Source organism: Physeter macrocephalus, chromosome 21, assembly GCF_002837175.3.
Source record: "Physeter macrocephalus isolate SW-GA chromosome 21, ASM283717v5, whole genome shotgun sequence".
Classification (NCBI taxonomy): domain Eukaryota; kingdom Metazoa; phylum Chordata; class Mammalia; order Artiodactyla; family Physeteridae; genus Physeter; species Physeter macrocephalus.
Window position 1 is genome coordinate 52,171,458 of NC_041234.1, and position 11,471 is coordinate 52,182,928.

The following is an 11,471-nucleotide window of genomic DNA, read 5'->3' on the forward strand; positions in this document are numbered from 1 at the left end:
TCAAATCCCTGCTCCTGCACTTATCACCTGTGTGACATTATCAAGATACTCAATCTCACTACATCTGTTTTCCTATCTATAAAATGGGGATAACAAAATAGAGCCTACCTCCTAAGGTTGTCGAAAGGCTTAAATGAGATAACTAAAGCATACTGCATGGAAAATAGAGTTTAATATTAATAATTTAATAATAAATTAACTCTTCTGCCTTCTCCTAACTCTACTACTTATGATGTGACTATAAATTAGTCTCCTAAGTTTCAATTTTCTCACCTGTAAAACAGGAATTATAATACTGAGGCCAACTGCTCCACAATGTTGAATGAGATAACCTATATAAAAGTGTTTTGTAAAGGCACGATGTAGACGCATGTGAAGGATATCTACTGATACATGCAATTGGTTTACTGCTTCTCATAATTTTTAGGGATCATCTCAAATTTATAACTCAAAACCAAAATGAAGTTTACAGTCATCTCAATTATTACAGGAGCATTTTCCAGCTTTTTACTTTATCTGGCTTTGTACCTCCATCAAAAAGTGGGAAGCAAGAGAGCTATATTCACATTTGTCAGTTCTGCTGTTAGTATCTTTAGCATAGGCTTCCATGCTGCCTAACATTATCCTTTGGTTTTCTTTTTTTTTAAACATCTTTATTGGAATATAACTGTTTTACAATGGTGTGTTAGTTTCTGCTTTACAACAAAGTGAATCAGTTATACATATACATACGTTCCCATATCTCTTCCCTCTTGCGTCTCCCTCCCTCCCACCCTCCCTATCCCACCCCTCTAGGTGGTCACAAAGCACCGAGCTGATCTCCCTGTGCTATGCGACTGCTTCCCACTAGCTATCTATTTTACATTTGGTAGTGTATATATGTCCATGCCACTCTCACTTCATCACGGTTTTCAAAGATCCATACTATCCATGACCTCCATGCCCTCTACAAACATGGAGAATTCTAAGATCTTCATTCATTTTTCTTTGTATCTGTTCTAGCACCTAGAAACATGGTTGGCAAATAGTAAGGACTCAAGCAATATTTGTTAACTAAATGATTTCATGAACCTGTAGTTGTGTGTAAAAAAGACTGGATTTAAAGTGAAAAGACTGGGGTTTCTGTCTCTGCTTTTCTCCGTTTTGGATGTGTGACCCTGGAGAAGTCACTTTAGGAAAAGAATTACATAGTTATCATCTATAAACGGGGCTTGGTAAACCTCAAACTTTTTTTTGAGAATGTATAGAAGGTCTTTGTAGGTTATAAACCACCAAATTTAAGGTGTTATCATTAATCATCAGTGAATTTTACTTCAATAGCATCTTAAGTAATTAAATTGACTAGATAGATTTGCTAATGATTATTGGTTAATATAGGTAAGTATATGCATGGGTGTTTCCTATAAGAGTGAAAACACAAGACACACTGGTGGTTGTACTGTTCTAATTCATATTCTATGGCACTGAGAACAAGGTCATTTGCCTGATGAAACACTAGACAAAAATGACTTCAGTACAGTTTTGGTCCTGGGATGTCTCCAATACCATTTAAAATTCATTACTGCGTTTAAAGTACCGATAATGAAAAATACTGTATTTCATTGTTTTCCTTAGAGTATTCATTGGCAAAGTAGCCATTTAATTGCTCCTGCCCACTTCATGTTATCAGATTCAGCTTTTAACCCCAGAGATCCTTTGATTCACATTGTGTGCTAGGAGAAAAGATGCACAGGCTTTCAAAAATGAGTGGGATTACAGTTTAAGGCTGCAATTTTTATCATCCAATCAAATTTATACTCTCTATAATTACAGCTAACAGTGTACTGACCTAGAGGGTAAGACACAAAGCAGAGAATATGGGAGAGAAAAAAGGGAGAAAAATACCATTAATACTGATACCAAAACAACAACCAAACAAACAAAGAAAAAATGGAAAAGAGAGCCAGATCAAGGCTCAAGTCTCACCAAAGGCCTCGATATTCCTGTTATCCGTTACTCATATTTGTTTGAGTCTCTGCATATGCTGGTTATGTTCCGGTGTGGAACAAGGAATTTTAAGAATTGGCTTTTGGAAGGCAAAATAGAATTACAGAATGTCAAAATTGGAAGAACATTTAGGGGTCAAATAGTTAATGCATCTCATTTATGGATGGACAAAATCAAGTCCAGAGATGGGAGGGAAATTGTTAAATGCTGCTCAATAATTTTTTAGTAGAATTAGCAGGTTTCTGGCTTTGTAGCTCTTCAAAAAGGAAGCCTGTAAGCCACTGTTCTCAAAAAGTACCATTTTAAAAAAATCAGAATTGTTGGGTTACGTGTTAAAAATAAAGATTCTTGGGTCCCATCTCAGATCTACTGAATCAGAATCTCAAAGGTAGGCCATGACAACCTGCATTTTAACAAATTTTACAATTGTTCTAATACACAAGGGTGTTGAAAAGCACTGCCCTAGGCATTCTTAGCTCAAGCCTTTATACGATGTCCACACGCTAAAAAAAAAAAAAAATGTGTCTTTCCAAGTATTTAAAAGAAGCAAAGCGGTAGTGGGTCTGAAATGCTCTCAGAATCCTCATGGTAACTGTACAGTGTAGGATCCAACCAATAAAGATAAGGAAAGCTCTAGTAGTCAAGCACATTTGGGAAGCTGCAGCTGGTACAACAGGCTAGTAGAGGGCAGGCTCTTCAGCATGCTGCTAGGCATTTTTAAACTTCCTTTTTGGGCTACACAGACAAGCGTACAGTAGATGCAGTTACTAAAGTTTAACTTTTCTGCCAAGACACAAAGTCTGAAAACATGGGTCTTTGTGTGTCATCATTTTAGCACTCTCCACCCCTAGTTTTCTCCCGGCTCTATCACTCACTCAAAGTTCTGCATGCAGAATCCCTAGTGGCTCCCGGGAGACCCGGAAATCAAGTATCCCCGGTCTCACCTTGTCTGCCAAGTTCGGTGTGGGACCCCACGCAGCCAGGGCAACGCAAAGGATTAACAGGCCTTTCGCTGCAGAGTGGCAGGGAGCGAAGCCAATCGAGTGTCTAGGCGGGCGGTAAGTCTGGTGTGGGCGGGGCCGGGACGTAATGTGCGAAAGGGAAGCGGTGGCGGCCAAGGGGTGAGAGGGCAGCGGCGGTTAGAGGTTGCGAGGAGGCGGGGCGACCGGGAGAGCATAGGAGTTTTGGTCCGTTCTCCCTGCTCTCCTTTATCCTTAGGGGTCGGGGACGACCCGGTGCCCAGTGTATGGCCACGGAGTTACGGTGTCTGGACTCCATGCCCTGTCACAACCAGCAAGTAAACTGTGCCTCGACCCAAAACCCCGAGTCGCAGCAGCCTGGCGAACTGATCCCGGACCATGCCGGGGGAAACAGCGACTCCGCGGCCAAGCTGACTCTCCTCAGGGGGAGAGTAAGCTCTTCTAGCGTACAGGCTGAGCGGGACTCTCAGGCCTGCGGCGGCGCCACCCTCAACTCAGAGAGCAACGGTGGCACTGGCAACTCTGACGCGCCAGCCAGCGACTCCCTCCTAGGGGACTGCGAACTCTCCCTGCAGATCGGGGCGCAGCTTAAGCTCCTGCCAATGAATGATCAGATCCGGGAGCTGCAGACCATCATCCGGGACAAGTGAGCCAGAGCGGAAGGGGAAGGGGAGGTGGAGGGTCTCTCAGGGGGTGGGCGGGGATTGAAAGTAAAAGGGCGAAGGTTCTTGGACTAGGGAAGCTGGTCTGTGGAGATTTCGGCAGGGCCTTTTCTTTGCGGGGCGGTGTCACTTGACTCAGGCCTCCTACCCTCTTTCCCAGTACCTGTGTTTAACATTGCTTTGTTTAGGGAGGAAGCATTTTAGGTAACCTCCTGTTTCCTCTTTGTCTCTTATGAGTGGAATACTCAGTCGTTCCAATCAGGTAAACGTGCTGATCTGCCCTGTGCCTGTTTACGTGGGCAGTAACCATTTCTGGGTTGTAGGTTTACCACGTGAACAGACACAGGGCAGAGAGCGTAGCCCTTTCACTTCCTACTGTTTAATAGACTCCCAGTTTGTTTCCTTGTCTCCATTTCTTTCTTCTACGTGTACCCACACATTACCGAACAATTAATCTTAGTATACTGCTTTGATTCGCTAACTACCCTACTCAGCAGCCTTCTTTAGCTTCTCTGAGCCTACCAAATAAAGTCAGGATCCTTAGCTTGACATTAAGTCCCATCTTCGTGGTTCCTAGGAACTATTCGGAAACATCCCTACTTCTCCTCGCATCTCAAATTTTCTTTACTCCTCTGCATGTTCAAATCCTACCTACTCTTCAACATTCAGCCTTAAATGTCCACCTCTAACAAGAAGCTTTCCTTCAATCATTCTTCCTCACTGATCTTCCCTGGCCTTTTTAATGCAAGATTCACCTTCTGTTTTGTGTATTGTTATTCGTTTCGCTCTTATCTCACTTGTTAGATTTTAAGCTCCTTGAGGGCAAAAGTTGTATCTTTTACATTTTTGAATTCCAACTATGCCTTGCAAGCAATAGTCATTCAATTACTAAAAGTTCTTTGTAGCTGTTAAAGTTATATTTATGAAAGTATTTAATGGTTTTTAATGAATCAATATTGAAAACTGTGGTCATGTGAACCAATAAATGAAGTAGTGATCTTAAAAAGTAGGAGACATAGGCTTGGTAGTTGTGGTGGGGGCAACTGAAATAAGATTTAATCTGTAAAACAAAGAAAATAGGATGATTCTTTTTAATTAATTAATTAATTTTGGCTGTGTTGGGGCTTCCTTTCTGTGCGTGGGTTTCTCTAGTTGCAGCGAGTGGGGGCCACTCTTCATCGCGGTGCACGGGCCTCTCACTGTCTCGACCTCTGGTTGTGGAGCACAGGCTCCAGACGCACAGGCTCAGTAGTTGTGGCTCACGGGCTTAGTTGCTTCACGGCATGTGGGATCTTCCCAGACCAGGGCTCGAACCCGTGTCCCTTGCATTGGCAGGCAGATTCTCAACCACTGCGCCACCAGGGAAGCCCTAGGATGATTCTTGTTTCTGTAGAGCAAGAGTTACTGACCTTGTGTCTTGGACCTGTGCTGTCTTGGACCTTGTGCTGTACCTGTAGATGGGCTTCTGGGTTTTAGCAGACCCTCAGAAATTATCTGGGAAATGTTATTTGTATGTGCATTTTTAATGGTTTTTTTAAATAACATTTTTATTTTTTAGTATTTTTAAAATAAATTTATTTATTTTTGTAAATAAATACAAAAATATTGCATTGGGTCTTGGTTGCTGCGCACGGGCTTTTTCTAGTTGCGGCGAGTTGGGGCTACTCTTCGTTGTGGTGCATGGTCTTCTCATTGCAGTGGCTTCTTCTGTTGTGGAGCACGGGCTCTAGGTGCATGGGCTTCAGTAGTTGTGGCACATGGGCTTAGTTGCTCCATGGGCATGTGGGATCTTCCCAGGCCAGGGCTCAAACCCATGTCCCCTGCATTGGCAGGCAGATTCTTAACCACTGCACCACAAGGGAAGTCCCATAACATCTTTATTGAGCTCTAATTTACATACCATACAATACACCTTTTAAAGTGTACAATTCAGAGGTTTTCAAGTATGTTTATTGCTTTGCAGCCACCACCACACAATTTTAGAACATTTTCATCAGCTCAACAAGAAAGCCCACACCCATGAGCAGTCACTCCCCATTTCCCTCCAACCCACCAAGAGCCCTAGACAACCACTAATCTACCTTCTGTGTCTATTGATGTGCCTATTCTGGACGTTTCATGTAAATAGAATCATACGACATGTGGTCTTTTGTGTCTAGTTTCTTTTATTTAGCATAATGTTTTCAAGCTTTATCCATCTTGTATCAGTACACCATTTATTTTTTGGCTGAATGCGATTCCTCTGTATGGTTATACCACATTTTGTTTATCCATTCATCAGGTGATGGACATTTGGGTGGTTTGGTTTCCATTTTTTGGCTATTATGAATAATGCTACTATGAACATTTGCATATGTGCTTTTTTATGGGGTGGGGATTCCTTCGCTTTCATTAGATTTCACAAAGGGGTCTTCCTGACCATGGAAAAGTGAACAGTTGCTATAGAACTTGGAGAGGGCATGACATTCAGCATTCATATATAACAGTATCAATACCTGATTTTACTGCATTACTCAGAAAAGCCTGGGTGGTGTAGTAAACCTGGGTGTAAGCAAAATCTTTTTTTTTCTTTTTTTTTTTCTGAGTTTGGAAGGAGACAGCAGGATCCAGAGTCATCTTAGGCAAGATGTTTAGCATCTCTGTACTTTAGCTTTATCATTTGTAAAATGAGGATGTTCCTAATATCTCATGAAGCTCCTGGGAGGCTAAAACAAGATACTGTCTATGAACATTTGTTGGAAACTGTGAACAGTACGCATATTTACAGCATTTCAAGCCTTTATGTTTAGATTTGTGCATGGTTCAGATTGTATCCATAAGTGCTGGTTTCTTCAGCTTTTTGGAGACAGTAAAAGGAATTTAACTACATAGAATGCACATTCTTATTTTAAAAAACAACACTGAGAGACCCTAGATTATTTTTATCCTGCTATGATACAGAATAGAAAAACTCACTACAATTTTTAATAACTAATTGATGCTTAGTTATTTAGGGTGGAGACAGAGTTTTAGTTTTGTTTCTGTTAATCAAATCTGTTAATGGAGGCCTCTGTTCCTTTATCTTAAAAAATTGGGGGCTTTCTCACCTTCTGAGATGGCCCACACTCTGTGGAGTGTGTTTCTCTCTAAGTAAATCCACTTCTTACCTTAAAAAAAATTGGCATCCCCTCACACAAACAGGACCTGTTTTATCCGGGGCTGGTGTGGAGTGCTCGTGGTTAGAGGAGCTATATTTACAGGGGTCTAGTTATGGAAGGTGCCGTCAGTTATCAGTCTGTCTTCCTTGTACCCTTATGCTCTTCTTTATTTTGATGTGACATCATATATGTGCACTATGGAACTGTCTGATGATAGAGGCCGTTGAAGTACTTGTTATTCCTTTTATTGTTCCTGGTGCTTAATGTCTATCTAGTGAAGGGATTGCTTTCTGAATTGACTTTGGCATGGGGAAATGGAGTTGAGCCAGAGAACTGCATGTTATTGTAAATACATGAAGCAGGCAAGATTGAGAACATTGGACTGATTTAAAATATCTTTTTACTTATTTTTTTGAAATGTGCAGTATTTGCAGCATAAAATGTTGGTGGTATTATTGAATTTTCAAGGAAATGTTTTTTTCTCTATTTGAGTATGCAGTAATCTAAACATCAAATGATCAGATAATTTACTCTGTCACACAGGGGTCACTGGTGAACTCAGGAAGAAATGACTGCTTCATTTGCAGTTTTTGTTGTTGCAGTGGATTTAAACCACACATCCTTCCCTTTCTGCCTCCTTTATATACTAAACCCAGCAAAATCTGAGTGTAATATACTGTTCCCTTGAACACAGTTCATGACCTCATATATAAGGCAGTGCAGTGTATTTAAAAGATCATCTCTTCTCCCCAGTTTTTGTTTTCTTTTGTCTTCTGAAACATTAAAGTAAAGCTGTTTCATGAGCTATCGAATGTTTCCTATATATTTGCCCTCAAAGGGGTTTCACCATGGCCTCAGCAGGCAGCTTGGATGAAAGTTGAGCCATCTTAGAGTATTTTAGCCCATGAAATAGCACTAAAGAAAGAACACATTCATTCTTGTGACTTTTTTTTTTTAGTCACCTGGTGGGGAGACAATTAACCTCAGGATGGATGAACATCCTGTGCAGCCCTAATATGAGCACAGCCTGATGTGATTTGCGTCATTTGGCTAGGTAGTGTTCTTAACCAAAGCTGTACATTTGAATTGCTTGGAGAGTCTTTTTCATTTTTGGAACCCATCCTTAGAGTGGAGTAGTAGAGTAGTCTTGGGTGGAACCTGAGCACTTGTAGCTTTTCAAACACCACAGGTGATTGTGCTGTGCTCAGGCTGGGCCACTGCCCACAGGAGAATGGCCATTTTCCCTTGTGTGGTGATTTGGCTAGTTTTGAATTTAGGGTATAGGCTGAGCCAAGGATTCTAAACTAAACAGAACCAGCCTAGAGAACCTGGCCAGGTATCACCCTGAGCCTGGAGGAATCTCAGAACTGTTCCCTTCAACTTATACAAAACCAAAATGTCCACCACAGAAAACACTATGACCTGCAAGTTATTTATCAGTAAATCATGGACATAGTTTTGGTTTTCCATGTGAATTTTCTAACTGGCTTTTAGGCCAGGAGTGAGGAAGTCGACGCTTTATACATACCCCTGTTATAATATTTATTGGGCATATCCTAGTAATCTCTTAGTAGCTAGTCTGGACTCTGGGGAGGCAGAAAGAAAGTGTGGCCTGGCACAGTACCTGGCACATAGGGGAATTAATGTTCCAATCATTATAAAAATTAATAAATCAACTTGAATGACTGAGGCCTGGGTTCTAAAGGAAAATGATAGTGTCTCTTCTTTTTCTACCTGATCTCGAATGTTTACATTGAACTCTGCTTTGAGGTGCAAAAAATAATTAATGACACTATTTTATGAGATTCTTAAGAAGGTGCCGAAGATCTGTGGCCCTGATGACTTGCACCTGGCAGGTAGTAAAAGCTATTTTCATTTGTGTTTGTTGTTTGTTTTGGTTTTCACATCAGATTAGGTTTGCTGCAAGTACTTCACTGGGTTTTGTTTTTTTGAGGGGGAAGGAAGGAGGAGGAAAATCATTTATAAATCATCTGCATACCATGGCAAACCTTAGAGCTTCTTTATTTTAATGATCACATAAGAAAGTAGCTATGGAAGTAGAGCTTATGTTTTCAGAGCTTCCACTAAACATTAACTCTAAGTGAAACATTCCTTTGGTTTAAACCTGCCAGAAAAGCTTTTATTTTTTACTTCCTTTTAAGCTGTTGCTTTAAAAAACAAAAACAAACAAACAAGAACATATTAGAGCTAAAACTGAGTCCATTTAGTTCTTCCTCCTTAGCTTAGGTTGCTAGATAAATACAGGACACCCAGTTAAATTGGAGTTCAGATAAACAGTGAATACTTTTCTTAGTATATCCTAAACATTGTATGGGACATACTTCTGAAATACAAATTTAACTGGGTGTCCTGTATTTTTATTTGCTAAATCTGGCAACTTTATGCCCAGACTTAACTTCTCCCACCCCCAATGCTAAAGACAACCTTTGTGTATAATCCTCATTTTCAAAAATGAGACCTAGGACAGCAGAAGCAAGAAGAACTACAATCCTGCAGCCTGTGGAACAAAAGCCACATTCACAGAAAGATAGACAAAATGAAAAGGCAGAGGACTATGTAGGAACAAGGAACAACATAAAAGGAACAAGATAAAGCCCCAGAAAGACAACTAGATGAAGTGGAGATAGGCAACCTTCCAGAAAAAGAATTCAGAATAATGATAGTGAAGGTGATCCAGGACCTTGGAAAAAGAATGGAGGCAAAGATCGAGAAGATGCAAGAAATGTTTAACAAAGACCTAGAAGAATTCAAGAACAAAAAAACATAGATGAACAATACAATAACTGAAATGAAAAATACTCTAGAAGGAATCAGTAGCAGAATAACTGAGGCAGAAGAATGGATAAGTGACCTGGAAGACAGAATGGTGGAATTTACTGCTATGGAACCAATAAATGAAAAAGAAAGAAGGAATCAGTAGCAGAATAACTGAGGCAGAAGAATGGATAAGTGACCTGGAAGACAGAATGGTGGAATTTACTGCTATGGAACCAATAAATAAAAAAGAATGAAAAGAAATGAAGACAGCTTAAGAGACCTCTGGGACAACATTAAATGCACCAGCATTCACATTATTGGGGTCCCAGAAGGAGAAGAGAGAGAGAGAAAGGACCCGATAAAATATTTGAAGAGATTATAGTCAAAAACTTTCCTAACATGGGACAGGAAATAGCCACCCAAGTCCAGGAAGCACAGAGAGTACCAGGCAGGATAAGGAGAAACACGCCAAGACACAGTAATCAAATTGACAAAAATTAAAGACAAAGAAAAATTATTAAAAGCAACAGGGAAAAATAACAAATAGCACACAAGGGAACTCCCATAAGGTTAACAGCTGATTCCTCAGCAGAAACTCTACAAGCCAGAAGGGAGTGGCATGATATATTTGATGAAAGGGAGGAACCTACAACCAAGATTACTCTAGCCAGCAAGGATCTCATTCAGATTCATCGGAGAAATCAAAAGCTTTATAGACAAACAAAAGCTAAGAGAATTCAGCACCACCAAATCAGCTCTACAACAAATGCTAAAGGGACATCTCTAAGTGGGAAACACAAGAGAAGGAAAGGACCTACAAAAACAAACCCAAAACAATTAAGAAAATAGTTATAGGACCATACATATCAATAATTACCTTAAATGTGAATGGATTAAATGCTCCAACCAAAAGACACAGGCTCGCTGAATGGATACAAAAAGACCCTTATATATGCTGTCTAAAGAGAATCACTTCAGACCTAGGGACACATGCAGACTGAAAGTGAGGGGATGGAAAAAGATATTCCATGCAAATGGAAATCAAAAGAAAACTGGAGTAGCAATACTTGTATCAGATATAATAGACTTTAAAATAAAGAATGTTACAAGAGACAAGAAAGGACACTATACAGTGATCAATCCAAGAAGATATAACAATTATAAATATATATGCACCCAACATAGGAGCACCTCAATACATAAGGCAAATGCTAACAGCTATAAAAGAGGAAATCGACAATAACAGAATAATAGTGGGGGACTTTTAACACTTCACTTACACTAATGGACAGATCATCCAGACAGAAAATTAATAAGGAAACACAAGCTTTAAATGACACAATAGACCAGATGAATTTAATTGATATTTATAGGACATTCCATCCGAAAACAGCAGATTACACTTTCTTCTCAAGTGCACACGGAACATTCTCCTGGATAAGTCACATCTTGTGTCCCAAATCTAGCCTCGGTAAATTTAAGAAAATTAAAATCGTATCAAGCATCTTTTTTGACCACAACACTATGAGATTAGAAATAAATTACAGGGAAAAAATGTAAAGAATGCTAACACATGGAGGCTAAACAATACGTTACTAAATAACCAAGAGATCACTGAAGAAATCAAAGAGGAAATCAAAAAATACTTAGAGAAAGAAAAATGATACCTAATTCAGTACTACTGGGATTTGATTTAAATTAAATTGTTTTTTAAGTTATGAGTCAGAGGTTTTAATTTAATCATTTGAAAAGGGTGTATTCTTTTTTTTTTTTTTTTTTTTTTGTGGTACGCGGGCCTCCCTCTGTTGTGGCCTCTCCCGTTGCGGAGCACAGGCTCTGGACGCGCAGGCTCAGCGGCCATGGCTCACGGGCCCAGCCACTCCGCGGCATGTGGGATCCTCCCAGACCGGGGCGCGAACCCGGTTCCC

General features: G+C 40.2%; 1 protein-coding gene across 1 annotated transcript in view; it reads left to right on the forward strand.

Moving 5' to 3' along the window:
- Positions 1–3,114: 3,114 nt before the first annotated feature.
- UPRT (uracil phosphoribosyltransferase homolog) overlaps positions 3,115–11,471 on the forward strand; it is a 33,972-nt gene continuing 25,615 nt past the window's right edge. The window contains exon 1 of the mRNA XM_024129524.1: positions 3,115–3,612. Within this exon, the coding sequence (XP_023985292.1) occupies positions 3,233–3,612 (380 nt within the window). The 5' untranslated portion in view covers positions 3,115–3,232. The remainder of the gene's footprint in view (positions 3,613–11,471) is intronic.